The sequence below is a fragment of the Scyliorhinus torazame genome, chromosome 7 (genome assembly GCF_047496885.1).
Source record: "Scyliorhinus torazame isolate Kashiwa2021f chromosome 7, sScyTor2.1, whole genome shotgun sequence".
Lineage (NCBI taxonomy): Eukaryota > Metazoa > Chordata > Chondrichthyes > Carcharhiniformes > Scyliorhinidae > Scyliorhinus > Scyliorhinus torazame.
The window spans coordinates 70,246,177-70,269,440 of NC_092713.1; the positions used below are offsets into that span (position 1 = coordinate 70,246,177).

Below are 23,264 nucleotides of genomic sequence, written 5' to 3' on the forward strand. Positions count from 1 at the left end.
ACCCGGGAGGGGGCCTCCACGCTGGCCGGTTTAAGCCGGCCAGTGAACTGGAGTGAGGTGGGGGGAGGGGCTGCGGCCATCGGAGCCTGGCAGAACAGGGTCCGAGTGGTCTAGCCGGGGTGGAAAGTTGGGGGGAAGGAACAGAGGTTGGGAGGAGGAGTTTTACAAGAGGCAATGGACAGGAGGAGCTGGAGACCTGCGGTGTGGGGGGTGGGGGGGAGGGGGAGAGCTGTGTCAGATTAAGGGTGACTATGGGTAATCCCTGATTCCTTTTTGCCATTTGTTTATGTAAACATGCGGGTTGAGGTTTGGGGGTTGGTGGGTAGATGGGATCGTTGTTATCATGGGGACTGACATATCTTGCTGATTATTGTTGATGGATGTAAATGTGGGAGAAAATGTGAAAAAGGAGAATACATTTTTTTTTTTTTTTTTTCAAAAATAAAAAAATATTAAGGTAGATAAGTCCCCAGGGCCTGATGGGATCTACCCCAGAATACTGAAGGAGGCTGGAGAGGAAATTGCTGAGGCCTTGACAGAAATCTTTGGATCCTCGCTGTCTTCAGGTGATGTCCTGGAGGACTGGAGAATAGCCAATGTTGTTCCTCTGTTTAAGAAGGGTAGCAAGGATAATCCAGGGAACTACAGGCCAGTGAGCCTTACTTCAGTGGTAGGGAAATTACTGGAGAGAATTCTTCGAGACAGGATCTACTCCCATTTGGAAGCAAATGGACGTATTAGTGAGAGGCAGCATGGTTTTGTGAAGGGGAGGTCGTGTCTCACTAACTTGATAGAGTTTTTCGAAGAGGTCACAAAGATGATTGATGCAGGTAGGGCAGTGGATATTGTCTATATGGACTTCAGTAAGGCCTTTGACAAGGTCCCTCATGATAGACTAGTACAAAAGGTGAAGTCACACGGGATCAGGGGTGAGCTGGCAAGATGGATACAGAACTGGCTAGGTCATGGAAGGCAGAGAGTAGCAATGGAAGGGTGCTTTTCTCATTGGAGGGCTGTGACCAGTGGTGTTCCACAGGGATCAGTGCTGGGACCTTTGCTGTTTGTAGTATATATAAATGATTTGGAGGAAAATGTAACTGGTCTGATTAGTAAGTTTGCAGACGACACAAAAGGTTAGTGGAATTGCGGCTAGCAATGAGGACTGTCAGAGGATACAGCAGGATTTAGATTGTTTTGAGGCTTGGGCGGAGAGATGGCAGATGGAGTTTAATCCGGACAAATGTGAGGTAATGCATTTTGGAAGATCTAATGCAGGTAGGGAATATACAGTGAATGGTAGAACCCTCAAGAGTATTGAAAGTCAGAGAGATCTAGGAGTACAGGTCCACAGGTCACTGAAAGGGGCAACACAGGTGGAGAAGGTCGTCAAGAAGGCAAACGGCATGCTTGCCTTCATTGGCCGGGGCATTGAGTATAAGAATTGGCAAGTCATGTTGCAGCTGTATAGAACCTTAATTAGGCCACACTTGGAGTATAGTGTTCAATTCTGGTCGCCACACTACCAGAAGGATGTGGAGGCTTTAGAGAGGGTGCAGAAGAGGTTTACCAGACTGTTTCCTGGTATGGAGGGCATTAGCTATGAGGAGCGGTTGAATAAACTCGGTTTGTTCTCACTGGAACGACGGAGGTTAAGGGGCGACCAGATAGAGGTCTACAAAATTATGAGGGGCATAGACAGAGTGGATAGTCAGAGGCTTTTCCCCAGGGTAGAGGGGTCAATTACTAGGGGGCATAGGTTTAAGGTGAGAGGGGCAAGGTTTAGAGTAGATGTACGAGGCAAGTTTTTTTACACAGAGGGTAGTGGGTGCCTGGAACTCGCTACCGGAGGAGGTGGTGGAAGCAGGGACGATAGTGACATTTAAGGGGCAACTTCACAAATACATGAATAGGATGGGAATAGAGGGATACGGACCCAGGAAGTGTAGAAGATTGTAGTTTAGTCGGGCAGCATGGTCGGCACGGGCTTGGAGGGCCGAAGGGCCTGTTCCTCTGCTGTACATTTCTTTGTTCCTAGTGTCAAGCATTTAGGGGATGGTTGGGAGTAACTGAAACCTTCTTAAAACTGCGATAATACCTATAAGGGGGCGACAGAGGAGAAGAGGCAATGACTTCCGGTGGCGTTTGCGAGTGGGTCGGCCGCATCGAGAGGAGCTCCCGCCGGTGGCCACTATTTGCAGCGCTTTCGGGGGTTTCCCCGATTCTTCGCTCCCCACCCCCGATTATTGTCGGCCTTTTGGGCCGTCCCGGGCATCAAGCGGGGCCGGTTTGAAAACTGGCGAGGAACCCCGCACGGGTGTCGGGCGGCTGGTGCTGAGGTATCGGGCCCTCCGTCTGGCGTGCGGAGGCCAGAGCAGCGGGGGCGGAGCCAAACGGAGGTCGAGGCGGCAGGCCCGAAGCCAGGGCGCGATGTAGGTGAGATGTCCCACATCGGGTGGCTCCCGGCTAGAATGTGGTTAGAAGACTGAAGGAAGAATTTTTTGTTTTACTATAAAATAAAAAAAGATTGAAGGAGGAAAGAAGGGTGAAAAACAAAGGAAAAATAATAAGTCGTTAAGCAATGCGAAGAGCAGCGTCGAGGATGGGAGGAAACGCGGGCTCGCCGTTGAATGAGAGGACCAGCAAAAGTGCTGACACGGACTCATGGTGGGGCCGCACTACTTACAGTGGAGAAGATGACCGAGGTGATGGTGGAAGAGCTGGCAAAAGCAGTTTGCGAGGCATATGGAGGCTTTGAGGAAGGAGTTGGCGGTCGCATTGAAGTCATTGGTGGAGGAGACAATTGCCCCGGTGAGGGTAGCTGTGGCAAAGACATTGGCTGAGGTGAGAGAGCAGAGTGAGAAGATGAAGGAAGGGGAGGGGGCCGTGTCGCAGCACAGCGACCACATCACCATGATGGGGGACAAGTAGAGGAGGGTGGTGGAGGTCAACAGAGGACTCCGAGCAAAGCTCGAGGACTTGGAGAACCGCTCGAGGTGGCACAATCTGAGAATTGTGAGCTTGCCCGAAGGGGCCAAGGCCAACAGAGTACATCGCTAAGAAGTTGGCGGAGTTGATGGGGGAGAGTGAGAACCCCTCCTGGTACGAGCTAGACCGAGCTCATCGGTCATTAAGGCCGAAGCCCAAAGTGAATGAGCCACCAAGAGCAGTAATTATCTGCTTCCATAAGTACTGCATGAAGGAGAAGGTGTAAGCTGGGCGAAGCAGAAGCGCGAGGTGCAGTGGGATGGTGCTGGAGTTCAGATATACCAGGATTTGACGGTGGAGTTGGCAATAAGACGAACGGCGTTCATGCGAGTGAAGGCGGCACTGTACAAAAAGGGGGTGCGATTTGGTATGGTATACCCTGCAAAGCTGAGGGTGACGTATGATGCCAAAGACTTTTATTTCGAGACAGCGGAGGCGGCTGAGGCATTCGTGAGGGCAGAAGGCTTGGGACAGACGTGAGGAGCGGAGCTGGAAGAGACACTGTGGACTGTGATTATGTGGAGCTGTAAAATGTATAAATGCTATAACTTTCTTTTTACTAATGTGTATTGTAATTTACTTCTCTTCACATTGTTACTGAGTTCAAGTTATCAGTTGGGTTGATTGGCATTCTGTGTTGCGATGGTTATATCTTAGTTTAGTGAATTATGGGTTGGATTGATGTTCTTGTTTTTTTCTTTCTCTGGGACTGGGTAGGAGGGGACGGTATACCTTGGCAGGGGGAGCCACCCGCGCTAGCTAACTAAAGTCGGCTAGTGAATGGAGGTGAGAGGAGGGCTGCGGACATTGGCGCCTGGTTAGCAGGTTTCGATGGACCTACGAGGCGAGCGAGCGGGGCGGGTGTGGGGGGGGGGGAGATTGATTTTAGGAGATGTTTTTTCGAGAGAAAATGTCGGGGTTTTGGGAGGGGGGGGTGGGGGAGAAGGGGTTCGATGTTAATAATGGATAGGGGCTGGTCAGGCTCATTGGGCAGGGCCCGGTGGTATGATGATGGTGGATAAAAAGGGTGGGGGGTGAGAGACCCCCAGTTAGGATAGTCACGTGGATCGTGAGGGGGTTAGGAGATCCGGTCAAGAGGTCATGGGTGCTTGTGCATCTGAAAAGTTTGAAAGCCGATGTAGCAATGCTGCAGGAGACTCACTTGAGGGTGAAGGACCAGGTGCGACTTAAAAAGGGCTGGGTTTGTCGGGTGTTTCACTCTGGATTTGACAGAAGGGCTCAAGGGGTAGCGGTAATGGTCAGCAAAAGAGTACCCTTCCAGATGGAGAAGGTGGTGGCAGATCAGGGGGGTAGATATGTGATTGTGACAGGGGCGCTGGAGAGGAGATTAGTGGCGCTGTTAAGTGTATACGGTCCCAATTGGGACGATGTGGGATTTGCAAAGAAGGTGTTTGGAGCCATCCCCGACTTGGACGCACACGAACTGATAGTGGGGGGGGTTCTGGAACTTGGTGCAGGAGCCAAGGTTGGACAGGTCATGGCCGTGCTCGCTGGTCCCATCGGGGGGGCGAAGGCATTGGCTGGGCTAATGGTGGAAATGGGAGGGGTGGACCCTTGGAGGTTCCTGCACCCGAGGGAACGGGAGTACTCGTTTTTCTCAGCAGTCCAGAAGGTATACTCGCGGATCGACTTTTTTGTGGCGGGGAAGGCTTTGCTGGCTGGGGTTAAGGGGTCAGAATACTCGGCAATTGCAGTGTCAGATCATGCTCCGCATTGGGTGGATATGGTGCTGGGGAAGGGGGCAGCGCAGAGGCCGAGGTGGAAATTAGATGTGGGACTTTTGGGGGACCAAGGGTTCTGTGACAAAATTGAAAAGGTAATTGAGGAATATGTAGGTTTCAGCTGTACGGGTGAGGTGTCGAAGGCAGTTGTCTGGGAGGCTCTAAAGGCGGTGGTGAGGGGTGAGGTGATTTTGGGGTTTGGTGGGAGGATGGGATCATTGTTATTGATGTGGGGATTGACATATTTGTTAATGATTATTGTTTATTATTGGTGGTGTAAATTTGGGAGAAAATGTGAAAAAGGAGGAGAATGAAAAATATTTTTTTTTAAAAAGAGAAGAGGCAATGGTCTAAATGGAGGCGATGATGAGTCCAACTGTATCTTAATTTAAATGTTGAGAGTTATGATGTAGGGACACAGTTGATGGGAACCGATTTATCCCTGTCATTTGAATTGTTACAAATATGAGGTTCAATAAGATTGTTTTGAGTTTGTGCCTTTAACTTCGGATAAAATAAAAAGGGGCCATATGACTTGGTCTGAAGTCTGCCTAACAGCGAATGCGGCTGTTAAAGATTAAAGGGAGGCCTGGGTTGGTTTGTGGGGAAAAAGATGCAAAGGTTTTCACACTTTGAAACCAATAGCAGCAGCATCTATGTTAACAGTGCTACAGTAACAGTAAAACAGCGCGTCTCAAAAATCCCAGGATAGTGGTGAGAATATTGGGTTGTAAGCAGTTATGCTTTGAATTGCCTGTTGGCTTCAAGATAAAAGAGCATTGGTGTATCAAGTATAGCTAATAAGCAGTTTCACCTTAAAACAAGGCCATGTGATTCATGTTGCTGTAGAGATGGGCTTGAGTTTCTAAGATATCCCTGAAATTCTCAGACACAGGCAGTCTGCTAGGATCTAGAGAGAGCGCGCGGAATTTGCCATTCGGGAATGTTGGGGAGAGCTCACGGTCGGATTGAAAAGATCAAACTCGTGTGGATTGAAACCAGGATGTAAGATCTACCTAGCTTGCGCGAGAGGGTGTACCTTCAGGAAATACCCTTACTGTGAAAGACCATTCTGGGGTTAAAAGTCACCAAGTTGGGAAAGGAAAGGAATTGAGGGCGACGCGGTGGCGCAGTGGTTGGATCCTGGCCCCGGGTCACTGTCCGTGTGGAGTTTGCACATTCTCCCTGTGTCTGCGTGGGCCTCACCCCCAGAACCCAAAGATGCGCAGGGTAGGTGAATTAGCCACGCTAAATGTCCCCTCAATTGGGGAAAAAAAAAAGAATTGGGCACTTTAAATTTATTTTTAAAAAAGGAAAGCAATTGAAGTGAACCTGAGGAAGCTAAGAATCTTTTGACTATGTCCTGGAAAATCAAATGACTACTTAAGGGACTGTAAAGTAAACCTGTGAAATGCACTTCTTGGTTGTGTTCAAAGTAAACGGGGAAAATTCTGTTCTGTATTAAGTTGTTTACAAAAATAGTATTCATTAGTGCTTTTGGTCTAGTACTGTTAAAATCTTAATGTGAAATCTTGTCATGTTATCCTTTCAGCTATCACCTGGAAGCTCTTTTTTTTTTAAAAAATGGTTTGTAACAGAACCGTGAGAATACTAATGAAAACCATGAAAGCAAGGTTTAGGTAGTTTGTAATCATTTCTGAACCTCTGCTTTAATCTGCATCTTTTTGCACTAGTATCCATTTGCAATGACTTTTTTTGGGTTGGATATTCAACGATGGTGTATTACGTTTTTAATGTGTGATGGAGTTTAGGAGAGTACCAGTAAATTAAAGTAATCTGCAGTTGATCACTGTAAAATGGTGGCACATTGTTTAGCACTGTTGCTTCACAGTGCCAGAGACCCGGGTTCGATTCCCGGCTTGGGTCACTGTCTGTGCCGCATCTGCACGCTCTCTCCGTGTCTGCGTGGGTTTCCTCCGGATGCTCTGGTTTCCTCCCACAATTCCCGAAAGACAAGCTTGTTAGGTGAATTGGACATTCTGAATTCTCCCTTCGTGTACCCGAACAGGCGCCGTAGTGTGATTTTCACAGTAACATCATTGCAGTGTTAATGTAAGCCTACTTGTGACAATGAAGATTATTATTATTATAAAATACGTTATAAAGCACTAAGTACTACTTTCTTTTGCCAAAGAATATGTAAAGATACGGCATTGGAAAGTAGTGCTCTAAATTAGGAAAGTATAAAATTAACCGATTTAAAGCTGGATCTAGCACAATTATAACTTCAAGAAAGAAATGAATAACATCACTGCATTCCATTTGTATAAAATGGCATTCGCCTTATTGCAGCTGATTTACTGTTGGTTTATATTTACTGCAGTTGAGGCATACAACTTGGGCCTTTTTGTGGCATAGTTCTATTATGTCAAATACCCAGTAGTTCTGTAGTTTCCATCATCGATTATTCTGTCATTGGCTATTTAAATATGGTATATCTAATCTAAGAAAAGGACACTTTACTGAGTCAAGACTATTTTCTTGATCCCTTGTGTATTTTATCCACAGCACCTTTGCCAATGGACCATATAGAACAAATGGCTGAGGAATGTATGAAGGATGTAGATGAAAATGAAGACTATGACGATGATTTGGAAAATGATGAAGAACTGTTGGTAAATTGAAATCTTAGGGCACAAAATTACAGTACTAAGGATCATAATTTGAGTTTCATTAAGAACTGTTTTCAAATATTGTGCTACGTGTAGTAATTGAAGAACTTTTTACTTTGATATAGGCACAAAAGTATTGAATTCCCATTTGACCATGGCCTCCTTATTGCCATGGAATTAATTATAATAGATTTAATCTCAGGGCAGCACGGTTGGGCAGTGGCTAGCACTGGGACTATGGCGCTGAGGACCCGGGTTTGAATCCCGGCCCTGGGTCACTGTCCGTGTGAAATTTATACATTCTCCCCGTGTCTGCGTGGGTTTCACCCGCACAACCCAAAGACGTGCAGGTTAGGTGGATTGGCCATGCCAAATTGTCCCTTAATCGGAAAAAAAGATAAGAATTGTTAATAAACAATTTGGATCTATGGCATTTCCCTTTTAGCGTATCAAATCTGTATTTTTAAATAAGATTTAGGTGTTTGGAGTTGTAGATAATTGTTTTATTCATGTTCTCAGAATAGTTTTTGAAGCCAAAAAATTAATCTGTTTAATGCAAGCACCTCCAGGTGTATCCTATTAAATTATATCCATTAATTCCTCAGTTTTGTTTCACCAATCCTGTACATAGCTACCGCTCTGCTATCTCAAACTTCTTGTTAGCCTTCCAATGGGTTAAGGTGCAAGAAGGGGCTACGATTAATCTTCCAATTGCAATTTTGTTGTTTCCATTAATTAATCTATGTTTTTCACTTGTTAATTTGTCAGTGGTATGTATGGTAATGGATGACTTATTGGTAAAGGAGAGTATGCAAAAAAAAAACACCATATCAGTAAAATTATTTTCATATCTAAGGCAGAGCTGAAGGAAATGGTTCAGGAGGATGAAGATGAATCTGCAAATTCACCTGTTCCCATTGAGTCTGCTCCAGGACCAATGAATCAACTTACTGTTTCTCAGTCTCAGGTAAACCCTGTTTTTGTAGTTAAAATAAAAGCTTATTCTTATATCTTTTCAGAACTATTTACTTAAAAAAACACATCTTTTGTACCACACAAATGGAATGTTGTTGTTTTTTGCAAGATATTAGATAATAAAATAGAGACATTTTGCCACACCAGTTGAGGCCACCTCTGGCTGTGTACAGTTTTGGTCTCCTTAGTTAAGGAAGGATAAAATTGCATAAGAAGCAGTTCAGAGAAGGTTAATTTGACTGATTACTGGGAAGAAGGAGTTATCTTGAAAGGAAAGGTTGAACACGTTGGGTTTATACCTATTAGAGTTTAGAAGAATGAGAGGTGATTTTATTGCAACATAATATTCTGAGGTTACTTCACTGGGTTGATGCTAGGAGGGTTTTTCCACTTATGGGAAAGACTAGAACTAGGGGACACAGTTTAAAAATAAGGAGTCGTCCATTTATGATGGAGATGAAAATAATTTTTTTCCGAGGGTCATTAGTCTGTGGAATTCGCTTCGTCACAGAGCAGTAAAGGCTTGGTCATTCAATATATTCAAGGCTGAATTAGATTTGTGATTGCAAAGGAGTCAAAGGTAATGGGGAAAATGGAGTTGAAGCCACATTCAGATCAACCATGATTTTCCCAAATGGCAGAGCAGGCTCAAGGGCCCAAATGGCCTACATTTGCTCTTAATTCATATGTTCGAATGTGTATCGATATAAAGGAATGCGGTTGCAACAGTGGCAGTATGATTTGAAAGTTATGGCAGAAATGTTACTTCCAAACACTGTTGAGGTACTTGGAGTTTGCATCAGAATCTAGTCTCCTCTAACGCAATGCAAAGCTACATTATAAAACACAGTCTATATTAATAGTATCAGTACATAATTTGTTTTGTAGGTAAGAGGAACATATTGCCCCATTTTATAAAGTCACAGATCACATTTTTAAACATGCAACACACATTTAGGTAGTAAATATTTAGTGAACTGAGGAAAAAAAACACATTTACCAAACATTTAAGTCACTTGAGTAAAGATGAGGTCCTCTGTTTTTGGTCTGAAAAATATAACTCAATTGCTAAAAGATAGTTTCTTTTTTCAAGTCAAATGCAATTTCTGTGAATGCTGGTGGATTACAAGATATACTGGAAGATAGACTCCAGATGTATAGGGTTGCAATTAGTAATTCAAAGGAGACTGGAGAGACATCAAAAATGAGGAGATATGAACGGGGGCTGAAGGTATGTTTTAAATGTTTTGTAATTTGTATTGTATCTTTTAAGCTGTAAAGCAAGGGTGCTTCAGGCTTCTTTAGAACTGTCAAGAATTGCTTTACAATCAGCCAAAATACCAATGTTGATCTATGTATAATCTTTATTATTGTCACAAGTAGGCTTACATTAACATAGCAATGAAGTTACTGTGAAAAGCCCCTAGTCGCCACACTCTGGAGCCTGTACGGGTACACTGAGGCAGACCTCAGAATGCCCAAATTACTAACAGCCTACACCTAAAGAAAGATTAAACCATGGGCTGTGACTTTTTTCTTTTAATTTTAAAAATTTGATTAATGCATTTATAGAACATAGAACATTACAGCGCAGTACAGACCCTTCGGCCCTCGATGTTGCGCCGACCTGTGAAACCACTCTAATGCCCATCTACACTATTCCCTTATCGTCCATATGTCTATCCAATGACCATTTGAATGCCCTTAGTGTTGGCGAGTCCACTACTGTTGCAGGCAGGGCATTCCATGCCCTTACTACTCTCTGAGTAAAGAACCTACCTCTGACATCTGTCCTATATCTATCTCCCCTCAATTTAAAGCTATGTCCCCTCGTGCTAGACATCACCATCCGAGGAAGAAGGCTCTCACTGTCCACCATATCCAATCCTCTGATAATCTTGTATGCCTCAATTAAGTCACCTCTTAACCTTCTTCTCTCTAACGAAAACAGCCTCAAGTCCCACAGCCTTCCCTCATAAGATCTTCCCTCTATACCAGGCAACATTCTGGTAAATCTCCTCTGCACCCTTTCCAATGCTTCCACATACTTCTTATAATGCGGCGACCAGAATTGCACGCAATACTCCAAATGCAGCCGCACCAGAGTTTTGTACAGCTGCAACATGACCTCATGGCTCCGAAACTCAATCCCTCTACCAATAAAAGTTAACACACCGTACGCCTTCTTAACAACCCTCTAGCGCTGGACAAGCATCGCTTAATAAATTGTAGCGCACAATGACTTACGAGAGACGAGAAGTGATGAAGTCGATCCAGGCTTTATTAAGCGATGCTTGTCCCCAGCAGCTCAGCAACAGAATGAAGCTGCGGGGAGAAGCTCGGGTTCTTATACTCCGCCTTCAGGGCGGGGCCAGAAGTCGGCAGATCCAACCAGAACCCGGGATCTGTCAGCCAATAGCATCTTGGCTTCACATGTCCCACATGACCCCTAATACATACCACCACACCCTCTCAACCTGGGTGGCGACCTGGTACTGTTGGATGGTCAGTACTGAGGGAGCGCCGCACTGTGGGAGGGTCAGTACAGAGGGAGCGCCACACTGTCGGAGGGTCAGTACTGAGGGAGCGCCGCATTGTCGGAGGGTCAGCACTGAGGGATCTCCGCACTGTGGGAGGGTCAGCACTGAGGGAGTGCTGCACTGTCAGAGGGTCAGTACTGAGGGAGCTCCGCACTGTGGGAGGGTCAGTACTGAGGGAGCCCCACACTGTCGGAGGGTCAGTACAGAGGCCCAACATTAATTCCTCAGTCAGCACCAGATACAAAACCCGATGGCCTGTGACTCTGTCATATTCCTGTTTCTGTTGGAGCTTCCTGTGTGGCAATTCACTGCCACAGTTACCACAGCGACCACACTTCGAGGCGATTCGACGGCCTGTCAGGCACTTCCACCCAAACCTGTTCATCACTCCGAGCACTTTTGGAACACGTGAATGGCACAGGGATAGTACCGTCAGGAGCACAGCAATGGCAGGCCATTCAGCCCCTCGAGCCTGACCCCCTCAGTCAATCAGGTCGCAGCCCATCTGTATCGTAACTCAATCTACCCGCCTCAGTGACGTCGCCCTTAACCCCACCCTTAACCCAACACAAATCTATCCATCTCGCTTTGGAAATTCCCGACTGACCCCCGGCAGCTTGGAGGAAAGTTCCGGACTCCCCCCTCTCCTTTCTGCGAGGAACCTGCTCCCCTCCTACCTCGAATGTGAAGGTCCTGCCTCTCTTGTTCTGGTCCCTCTTCCTCTCTTTCCCCCCCCCCCCCCCCACTCCCACTCGCCCGCCTGTGCGACCCGCGTGCTTGGTGCACCCTTCAATACGAAATCACAGAATAATACAGCACAGAAGAGGCCCGTTGGGTCTGCACCGATGCGTGAAAAACGCCGAATCTGCCGACCTAATCGCGTTTGCCAGCACTTGGCCCTTAACCTTGAATGTTCTGACGTGCCAAGTGCCCATCCAGGATGTGAGGCAACCCGCCTCTACCCCCCTCCCGGGCAGTGCGGTGCAGACCGTCACCACCCTCTGGGTAAAAAGGATTTTCTCAAATCCCCCCTAAACCTCCCACCCCTCAACGTGAACGTGTCCCCCTCGTAACCGACCCTTCAACTAAGGGGAACAGCTGCTCCCTATCCACCCTGACCACGCCCTTCCTAATATTGTCCACCTCGATCAGGTCATCCCTCAGTCTCCTCTGCTCCAGAGAAAACAACCCAAGCCTATCCAACCTCTCTTCATAACCGAAACTCTCCATCCCAGGCAACATCTTGGTGAATCTCCTCTGCACCCCCTCCAGCGCAATCACATCCTTCCTATAATGTGGTGATGGGAATTACACACAGCACTCCAGCTGTGGCCTCACCAAAGATCTACACAACTCCAACATGACCTCCCTGCTTTTGTAATCTATGCCTCGATTGATTAAAGCAAGTGTCCCATTTGCCCTTTTCACCACCCTATTAACTTGCCCTTCTGCCTTCAGAGATCTATGGACTAACACTTCAAAGTCCCTTTGTTCTTCAGAACTTCGCAGTGTCAGGCCATTCGTTGAATACTTCCTGGTCACATTACTCCTTCCAAAGTGTAACACCTCGCACTTTTCTGGTTAAATTCCATCTGCCACTTATCCGCCCGTTTGACCATCCCGTCTATATCTTCCTGTGACCCAAGACACTCGACCTCACTGTTAACCACCCAGCCAATCTTTGTGTCATCCGCAAACTTACTGATCCCCACCCCGCACACTTACTGATCCCCACCCCGCACGTACCTGGTGGAAGAAGTAGATGACAGCTAGGATGCTGTCGTGCAGGAGGCATTCCTCCGCCGTGGTGAACAGCCATTTCCTGATGGTGAGGCACGTGCCCGGGACGGCCGAAACGTAATTCTGCACGTACAGCTTGTGGGGGAATTCGTTGGGGGCCAGTTTACGCACTGCTAGACTTATAAATAAACATCAAATAAAACCACAACCAAAAAAAGACAACCAACAGATAACAAACAGGAGAACACAGCATAACTCAATAAATAGCCAACAACCGCAACCTGCCCTCCCTACCATACCCCCCCCTCTCTGCCTCCACCTTTTCTTGTTAAACCCCTTACCCCTGCTGACTTAACTGTCCTGGAAGAAATTAATGAACGGTTTCCATCTCCGGGCCAACCCTTCCTTCAACCCCCTTGAGGCGAATTTAATTTTCTCCAGCCTAAGGAAATCCGCGAGGTCGCTCAACCATATCCCCCGGCTTTGGAGGCTCCGAGTCCCTCCATCCCAACAGGATCCGTCTCCGGGCTACCAGAGGAGCAAAGGCCAGAACGTGGCCTTTCTCACCCCCTGGACTCCTGGGTCTCCATTTAATGACTTGACCAAATTGCTTGAATGACAGTTTACAGTAAGACAGTATTGTTACTGCGATTATTTTCACCAGGATTTAATGTTCCAGCAAGGTGGAAAATGGAGCATCTTTTTTGTACCATTCCAACAGTTCTTGTATAGCTGCATATACTCACCCCCTGAGACATTTTCTTTTTAAAAATAAAATTAGAGTACCCAATTAATTTTTTCCAATTAAGGGGCAGTTTCGCATGGCCAATCCACCTACCCTGCACATCTTTGGGTTGTGGGGGCGAAACCCATGCAAACACTGGGAGAATGTGCAAACTCCACACAGACAGTGACCCAGAGCCAGGATGGAACCTGGGACCTCGGCGCCGTGAGGCCGCAGGGCTAACCCACTGTGCTGCCCTGGTATTTTCAAACTATTTTTTGTGATAACCCTATTCCTCTACCATTGTGTTTTCATAGCTAAAAGAAATGCAAGAGTTAAGTTCTCTGACACCTACTGTTCAATTTGCTATAAGAGCTGTTCATAACTAAATATTGAAGTGTTCCGTCTATTGTCGAATAATTTGGATCAACTATTTACAAAACCATTTCTATAGTTTTGTCATGAAGAAACTATTTCAGAAATTTGAAGTAAGTATTTCTATTTAATGTGGCAAGGATTGTACAATCTTCATCTGTTTTGTCTGTTTAATAGACATTACAGACTCTGCTGGCTTCTGCAAAGAAAGGTAAAAAGATCGAGGAAGCAGAAATTCCTCCCCCAGTTGCTACTGGTAAAAGTAGTGCCACAACACTCCAACCCGATGGCTTAAGTGCAAAAGGTTTGGAAGCTGAATATGTGGAAGATGGAATAGCTGAAATGCACCAGGATGCACCAAGACCAGCAGATGAGGAACTACTACCTAAACCTAATGTTACAGTGTTACCTGTGATGTCATCCATACCTGAGCCTCAAAGCATCACCGAGTCCGTAACTTCTGTTCAATCAGAAATCACTGATGTATCCACTACTGCGGACACAGTAATTAATGATAGCTCAGGTAATGTATCAAATTATTATAGATTTTCAGGATTTTACCTAGGTTTGAATAAATCGGGATTCTCGTCTGCACTGGTCAGTTTCACAAGATCGAGGCAGACGCAGGCGGATTTTATTAACCTGGAAGTCTTCCAAGCCACCCAATACTTCATTCTGGTTGGAAGAATCATAGAATCCCTACAGTGTAGAAGGAGGCCATTCTGACCATCTAATCTGCACCGACCCTCTGAAAGAGCACCCTACCCAGGTCCACACCCCCACCCTATCCCCGGACCCCAATAACCTCACCTAACCTTTTGGACACTAAGGGACAATTTGGCGTGGCCAGTTCACCTAACCTGCACATCTTTGGACTGTGGAAGGAAACTGGAGGAAACCCACGCAGACATGGGGAGAATGTGCAAACTCCGCACAGACAGGCACCCAAGGCTGGACTTGAACCTGGGTCCCTGTGCTGTGAAGCAGCAGTGCTAACCACTGTGCCACTTAATGTGTTTTCTATATTTGGAGAAGATTAACTATGCCATAAATGTCCGCTGAGAATTTCTTTTGTGGATGACAACTAAATTAATTACTGTTGACTGTTATTTTTACTGTGTTTTTTGTATAGCTTTTGTTTGTTTTCCCCTTAAGGGGGTTGCATTATGGTACAGTATTGTAATGTGTTTACCTGCTCTTTACCTGCTCCTATTCTCTTTTGGGAATCAATTAAAAACTAATTTACAAAAAATTCGGGTGCAGCCCATGATAGGGCAGATTATATAAGATTACTCATGGCACAAATCGGCTTGGTGGACTTTTAAACTTGACTACAAATTAGGAATAAAGTAGTCATCTGAAGTCAGTCTTGCTGCAGATGAATTTGGCTATATTTTTTTTTAAAAAGTAGTTTTCTTTTTATGCTTTACAGGGTGTGATGATACAAAGACAAAAGTATTATTGATTGGAAGACAGGAGGAGTATAAATTGGCTGCACTGAGAGCAAAACAGCAAGGAGACATCTCAAAGGCTAAAGAATACCTGAAAACCAGCAAAGTAAAGCATTGTCATTTTAAAAAATAAATCCATTGACCTGTATTTTGTCATTTAGGCTGGTAACGCGTGGCATTGAAAATATGCTGAAATAGAGCCAATATAAAATTTCTGCAAAATTACTTTTGATTTTGTTTTTAACAATTTGAAGATACGGTTGCAAATACTTCATTGATTTTAGTGTGTTTTAGTATTGGTGAAATCAATTAAATATCTGATGAGTAGCAAAGTTCTGTTAATAGAAACTGCCAATGCCACTGGCTGGAATGACAAGTTTGTATCTGGTTTTATCAAAAATAAGTTCATAATATCAATTATGTCAACAAAGGGAGTGGCGCAGTGGTTAGCACTGCTGCCTCACGATGTTAAGGAGCTGGGTTCAATACTAGCCCCGGGTCACTGTCCTTGTGGAGTTTGCACATTCTCCCTGTGTCTGTGTGGGTCTCGCCTTCACACCCCAAAGATATGTATGTCAGGTGGATTGGCCATGCTAAATTGGGAAAAAATAATTGGGCACTCTAAATTTTTTTTTAAAAAGTTAACAAAGGGAGTGATATTGGGTAACAAATGGTGGCAACTATAGGAAGAAGAGCAACTCTGAATAACCTGCGTTACACCATCACCTTTTCAGTAGGCAATTAATAAGTGGCATTAGTTGAGACTTGGGATCAGTTTTCCAACCATATTTTCTAGGAAGGGTATGTTGCAAAAAGAAACTGGGAATGAAGAAAAAAATAAGCTACAAGCAAATGATAGCATCAGAAGTAACTAGGTATTTCTCAGTTTTAAAGCTAATTATGAATTGTATTTGAACGTATATGTAGGTTAGTCGAACAGGCATCACTTGTTATTACAGACCAAAAATTGTTTTCAAATGCCGGGTGCTTTTGACTTGCAGCCTATGACCAATGAGCACATTCCTATCTCCGAGTTCGATGAACCAGCAGGGCTAACCAGTTAAACTCTGACGTGATCCTCTGTTTACTTAATAATTGGACTTTGAAGGAAAGCAGCACTACCATTGCAGAATAATATATTTTGAAGTGCCCCAATTCTTAAGTGTATAATTTCAAATAAGAACAGAAAATGTGGAATACTCTCCGGAGGTCTGGCAGCATCTGTGGGAAGAGAAACAATACCAATATTGATGGTTCTGATGAAAGGTTATCGTCCTGAAAAATTAGGCTTGTTTCTCTTTCCGCAAATTTTGACTGAGCTGCTGACAGTTTGCAGCATTTTCTGTTTCCATTTCAGATTTACAGCATCTGCAGTATTTTGCTGTAATATGTCACCGGAGTTATCTGCAAACAATGCAATGTGTGATTTTATGAGAAATCAGACTGGTAAGATCATTGATTTAGTGACTCTTTTATTCTTTATTCCATTTGATCGGCTTGACACTGTCACATCTGTTACTCACAATCAGGAGCTATGATGGAAGAATCAGTCTGATCTTTTGGGTTCAAGCAGGTTTATTGTAAGACACTTCCTCGTAGCAACTAGTCCACAAGGAACTCTCAACCCAAAATGTTCCAGCTGTCTGTACTTCTCGGCTAATCAACGTGACATGTTTAATTAGCAATTCCCGTAACATGGTAATTGCCATACAGTGATTAATAGTACTTTGACAATGTCAAAACCTCGGTTGAATGCCACAAGGATATCTTAACAAATAATATAGGAAATAATTAAGCCTATTGGAAGAAGCAATGGATTTGTGGAATGTCATATTCCGTCGATGTCCCTGAAATCTGCATTGTATAGGAAACTTTTTACAATAATATGGGTTTCAGAAGATGTGAACTTGTAGAAACAAATTTTTAAAATGCATGTTATATGTTTTATTTATTTGACTTGCTATAAATTTTCCTCCTCCTTGATTCCAAAGGTCAGTTTATTTTGTTTCAGAGCTGGCTCCACCCTGTAATGTTATGTTTACAGCTCCACTACAGATGCAATTATTTTGGACTAGTGTGACCACGTAATATTTGTAATATATAATAGTTATACACCAGATTTAAAAGTATTTTCCATTTCTTGTTTCTTCAGAAATTTGATGTTGTAATAAAGGCTTTGGACAGGGGGGAGCCTGTGGATCTGAGTAATCTGCCACCATCACCAGCAGGTGTGAATGCATAGATTTTTAATATTGTAGAATTGTTGGCTTCATTTCTGTCCAGTTATAACATTTTCAGTGACAGTGTATTGCAACTTGGGAGGAAAACTAAACTCTGGGTTTATTATTTTTAAACTCTCACCCACATACAAAATAGTGACTTTATTGTATTAGTACACAGGTTTTAAGTAAGGGCAGCATTGTAGCACGGTGGTTAGCACAGTTGCTTCACAGCTCCAGGTTCGATTGGGTCACTGTCTGTGTGGAGTCTGCACATTCTCCCCGTATCTGCGTGGGTTTCCTCCGAGTCCTCCATTTTCCTCCCACAGTCCAAAGATGTGCAGGTTAGGTGGATTGGCCATACTAAATTTCCCTCAGTGTCCAAAAAGGTTGGGTGGGGTTGCTGGGTTACAGGGACAGGGTGGATGTGTGGGCTTGGGTAGGGTGCTCTTTCCAAGGGCCGGTGCAGAATCGATGGGCCGAATGGCCTCCTTCTGCACTGTAAATTCTATGATTCCAAGTAAGTCCATATTGCTCTGACCTGTAGCTGATCTGAATTCTGTTGACGTAGACACATTGCACCACACACTGTGCAAATTCATAAGTATCGCACATGATTTCAGTCCATTCAAGCATTTAATTTTTCTCTCTTTACAGTGCCAATCTATGCAAAAATACATAAAATGGCTTTTATATATGCATAAATTTCAACACTCCTCATTTGCAATCTCATGAATCCCTGAGAAATGGTCAGCAAGTTCAGCAATCCTGAACCATTCTCGTGTTTTCATGAAAATTTCCCATCTGAAGTTGTACTTTTGTACTGGATACATCACTACAATTTAGTATTCCATCCAAGTGATTCTTTTGACCAAGGAAAGTCACCGTGAAGCCTGATCTTTTTTAAAATAAATTTAGAGTACCCAATTCATTTTTTCCAATTAAGGGGCAATTTAGAGTGGCCAATCCACTTACCCTGCACATCTTTGGGTTGTGGGGGTGAAACCCACACAAACATGGGGAGAATTTGCAAACTCCACAAGGACAGTGACCCAGGGCCGGGATTGAACCTGGGTCCTCAGAGCCATAGGCAGCAGTGCTAACCACTGCACCACCGTGCTGCCCCTGATACTGGAGTGAATTATAGTGCTCTCTCCACCGTCCTGACAACTGAAATAATTTGAGAGCCCTCCAAGGATTATTCCTGACACATCCACGCGCCTCTTGTTTTTGAAGTGCAACAGTCACTGTCGAAGCAGGTAGTTTTTCAAGGAGCCCCAGGATACCCATTCCCTTGAAAATGTTGACTTGTATATGTAAAATTGATTGTGTATGGCGGGAGTTCAGGGCGACAAGCAGATCTACACAATAATAACAGTTACTTGGCAAAATCTACGGCCTGATCTTTACTTTCCCATTACCTCTTTCTGTCACAGTCACAATGTAACACGGGTATAGTGCTGGCAGAATGCTCAACACCAGAATTTGTCTTCCCAATGCCTGGACTGGGAACAGTTGTTAGGGTGCATTCAATAATTTTTAACAATATACTGTGCACAAATGTGGTTCTACATTACTGTTCCTCAAATTGGTTCCCATGAACTGTAGGACCTGCAGGTACTGTAAATGGCTGGCATCAACTGATCCAAGAGAGGAATCTGGGACTTTCCTGATGTGTATGGCTCATTGCTATATTTTTCTGTGTATTTATTCACTCTGCCATTTTTTAATTAATTGCATTTTGGTAAGATTTGCACATGGTGCAATTTATGTTGGCAAAATACACATTTCAACAAATATTTTTGGGGAAAAGAAAGAAAAGCAACCTTTTTTAAAGATGCTAGATGAATTTTACAGATCCATCCTAAAGATAGTACTGCTGACATATCAACTCGGACATGATAGGGACGCAAGTTTAGGCATGTATGTATAGATCTTTTTGCATGCCAGACATGAAAGTAATTTAATCTTTGCAATAGTCATAACCACTTGAAATGTTTTTATTATCTCGTTTTTAGCTAGTCATAATTATTAGACTGGCCAGCCAGAACAAATCAGTATTAAATATGCAAAACAAATCCATGGTGTCTTGTTTTTTCAAACCAGCCTGATCAGCCACTCCGAGCACAGTTCTGCCGCCTGGCAGACTATTAATTTCTTACCTGCTGTTGCCTGTTACCAGTTAAATGATTTTCTGCCAGGTTAAACATTTCCTATGCTGAATACAAATTTGTTACCTTTTATCATAAAGTGACATCTTTTTTTTTAAAATGTTAATTTATTCAAATGTTTTAACAGATGCTTCAGCCCAAGAAAAATCACCGAGCCCTTCCAGTGTGGTAACTCTTCCTGATCAGCAAGGAATGGACCCCAAAACTGAACCTCCAGTCGCTGTAGAGTCTGGTACAATGTGTTTAAGTGTGCAGTGTTATTGATAGCATGAAACATATTTACCTCTGTTATTTAATGGGAAAGATAAGCATTTTAAAATTATAATAAATGGATCAGTGATTTGAGAGTTTGAAGCTTCAAAACGTTTGCTTCCTCCTCTGTTTAAATCAATAATGAGTACAATCAATAATGGAAACTGGCTGAGCTTGGGGGAAATGTAGCTGGGGCTGGAAACAGAAAATGGAATTGATGCTGACAACTTTGACGTTTATTAAACTAAATATTTTATTTTTCAACTATTATTTGACATGTTTATTCAATTATGCAAGGTATTTGGAAAGATATGAACAGAAATATTTTAGTTAGTTAAAGCCTTGCTAAATTGTTTGTGGATCTAGAATGTTCTCATTGTCAGAAAGATGAGATTTTGTTCTGTTTTAAAAACATCTGCTACTTTGGACCTTAAATCTAGATTTTTGACTAATTAGCCTTAGGACTATTGGATTGCAATGATATATATAATTTCCTTCCTACCATTGAACATTGGAGTCATACAAAGACTGTTGGCATCCTAAATTGAGTATTTCCAGCATTAAACAGTTTGTGCAATTCTTTCGTATTTGGACAGGGTTTCAGAATGGTAGAAATAACAAGGTGGCCTCTGCACATAGCAGAATAATATTTTGTTATAAAGTTGTTAATCTTTTCTGTAATTTAGCTGATGTCCTAAACGTTTGCTCTTAGTTTTTGGCTACATGAACCTCAACATAGTATTAGAACATCATAAAACATTATCCAAGTTTTCGATTTAAATTCTATTTTGTCATTTTGAGATGGGCATGTTTTTATTTCCCCTTCGTATTGTGACCCAACGTTTGTGCTTTAGGGACTTGGATGTTAAAAACATTGGAAATGTTAGATTGGATCAGCCACTTGCAGTGAAGCTGTTATTTTTCCTTAACATAGTTTGCTGTCTATTTAGTGAATTGGGTCAATGACACTTCATGTGTGCCTAATAAATTGTGCCTAATAAATTGTGCCATAGTGAAGGGAAGTGGGTCTTCCTTGCAATTCACAATGTAGTGTGATGTACCAGGGGTATTAAGCAGACCCCTGCTAGTCTGTTGATGAGCATAGGGATATAATTATTCAGCAAGGGCACTCTGCCTTATTCAGAAATGGGATGTGGGATTGAGTCATCTCCTGTGGCGTTTCACCTGGGTCAGGACCAATGACATTATTCAAGTCAAAAAGGGCTAGAGAGCAGGGAGAAAATTGAACCAGTAATTGGGATGAGAGAGAAGCCAGTTGGGTGGATAAGAAAACAAAGTTAGGAGAGATACTGTGAATGGGGTAAGTGGGAAGGGTGAGGAGGATAGGGCAAACCATTATAGATTGAAGTAGATAAAATGATTTCTCCAAACTGGTAGTTTGTTTTGTTAAATATTTGTGCAACAGCTTTTGATAGTTGAATTCAAGAATTTCTATTGAATATTTGTTAACTAAAGTAGGGCCATTTCATGCTTGTGATTTTAGGCCTACCTCCACCACCCAAAGATATTTTAGAGGCTCTACATCAAAGAATGGAGAAATACAAAACAGCAGCAGCCCAAGCTAAAACTAATGGAAATGACCGTAAAGCAAGGATGCATGAGAGAATAGCAAAGGTAGGTAAATTCTTGGTGGGGCATTCTTGACTATTTTTCTCTGGTTCCCTTTTAATTTGATTGCTTGCTACGGTGCAGTACCCCAGGTATCTTGGTTATCTTGGCTATAAGTCATTATTCATGTGTGAGACTTAGTGAGTATAAGCAGACTTTTCATTTCCAGTGATGATTATGAAACAGATACAATGCCACACTTAACTTTTGTTGGAGTCATTTATTTTTGGGAATCCTAGCTGAAAGAAAAGGGTCACAATGAGATCTCACTTTGTTATACATACTAGATATTGTTATCCTTGTAAAAATCCTCTCATCCTCGGGGAGGCAGTGTTGTTGTCGCTGGACTAGTGATCTGGAGACACGGTAATGCTCTGGGTCCCTAATTTGAATCCTACCGTGGCAGATGGTGTAATTTGAATTCAATAAAAAATCTGGAATTGAAGGTCTGAAGGTGACAATGAAATCATAGAATCCCTACAGTGCAGTAAGAGGCCATTCAGCCAATTGAATCTGCACCTACTCTTCAAAAGACCACCCTACTTAGGTCCAATTCCCCCAACCTATTTGTGCAACTCCACCCTAAGGGGCAACTTAGCATGGCCAATCCACCTAACCTGCACATCTTTGGACTGTGGGAGGAAACCTGAGCACCCGGAGGAAACCCACGCAGACACGGGAAGAATGTACAAACTCCACAGAGACAGTTACCCGAGGTCAGACTCTAACCCGGGTCCCTGACGCTGTGAGGCAGCAGTGCTAATCGCTGTGCCACTGTGCCGCCAAATCATTGTCAATTGTTGTAAAAATCCATCTGTTTCTTTGATAGATTTCCTCGTCCTTAACTGATCTGGTTTACGTGTGACTCCAGACCCACAGCAATGTGGTTGATTTTTAAATATCCTCACGGGTGGGCAATAAATGCTAAACCCCATTGTTGTGGGAAAAATCAACCACTTCAAGAGTCAGACTTGCTGTGATCAGATAAATGCAGTTTTATTGTTACACGAAGCTTCGGGAGAAAGCGTACGTACCCCGCGGTACAGTAGTCAGCCTTTCTCCCGGTTTGAATGGTAGTCATTCATTTTATACTTTGGGTTCACAATGAGCCCAGATACAAAACAAGTATCACCTTGTTATCTTTAAACAGCCACTTCGGGTTCACAATGAACCCAGATACAAAATAATTATCACCTTGTTTTCTTTAATCATTTTATAGATTGTACATCACTATCACAATGAGCCCAGATACAAAACAATTATCACCTTGTTATCTTTAAACAGCCACTTCGGGTTCACAATGAGCCCAGATACAAAACAATTATCACCTTGTTATCTTTAAACATTTTATAGATTGTACATTGCTATTTGTAAGCATTTTGCCATTTACACATGGCCACAGTCAAAGAGGTTTAACAGGTTACAGGCAGCAGCAGGAAGGTATAAGATTGTCCCTTTGTTTTAGGAAATGGCCCAAGACATTCGTATTAGCATATCATTGTGTACACCTTGGCTGAAGTCAGCTTTATTCAAGTGGTGTCCCGCATTTATGTATTTCTTAATCTTTATGTCTGGCTTCCTTTGTCCTGGATCTGTTCCTATCTGTTCTACTGGCACCCCGCTGGACACCAGGCATCAGTTATGTCTGCTTTATTCTCTATGTCTCCATCTTGTGTGTCAGGCAGCCATCTTCTGTGCCAAGTGCCCTTCTGAACCATTTCCCACTTCAACCCCTCCTTTTGGTCCGGGCTGTTGTCGCCCCAACAGCCCCGTAGACCAACACCACGGTACCTCTCATAGGTATAGGTCCACAACGTCCCGTCTTTCT

The 23,264-nt window shown here is 43.5% G+C and overlaps 1 protein-coding gene across 1 annotated transcript in view; it reads left to right on the forward strand.

The window, feature by feature from the left end:
- cc2d1b (coiled-coil and C2 domain containing 1B) overlaps nt 1-23,264 on the forward strand; it is a 153,682-nt gene that overhangs the window by 20,316 nt on the left and 110,102 nt on the right. The window contains exons 3-10 of the mRNA XM_072510886.1: nt 7,257-7,363; nt 8,217-8,327; nt 9,429-9,566; nt 13,892-14,237; nt 15,147-15,271; nt 17,318-17,393; nt 19,683-19,787; nt 21,312-21,442. Of these exons, the coding sequence (XP_072366987.1) occupies nt 7,257-7,363; nt 8,217-8,327; nt 9,429-9,566; nt 13,892-14,237; nt 15,147-15,271; nt 17,318-17,393; nt 19,683-19,787; nt 21,312-21,442 (1,139 nt within the window). The remainder of the gene's footprint in view (nt 1-7,256; nt 7,364-8,216; nt 8,328-9,428; nt 9,567-13,891; nt 14,238-15,146; nt 15,272-17,317; nt 17,394-19,682; nt 19,788-21,311; nt 21,443-23,264) is intronic.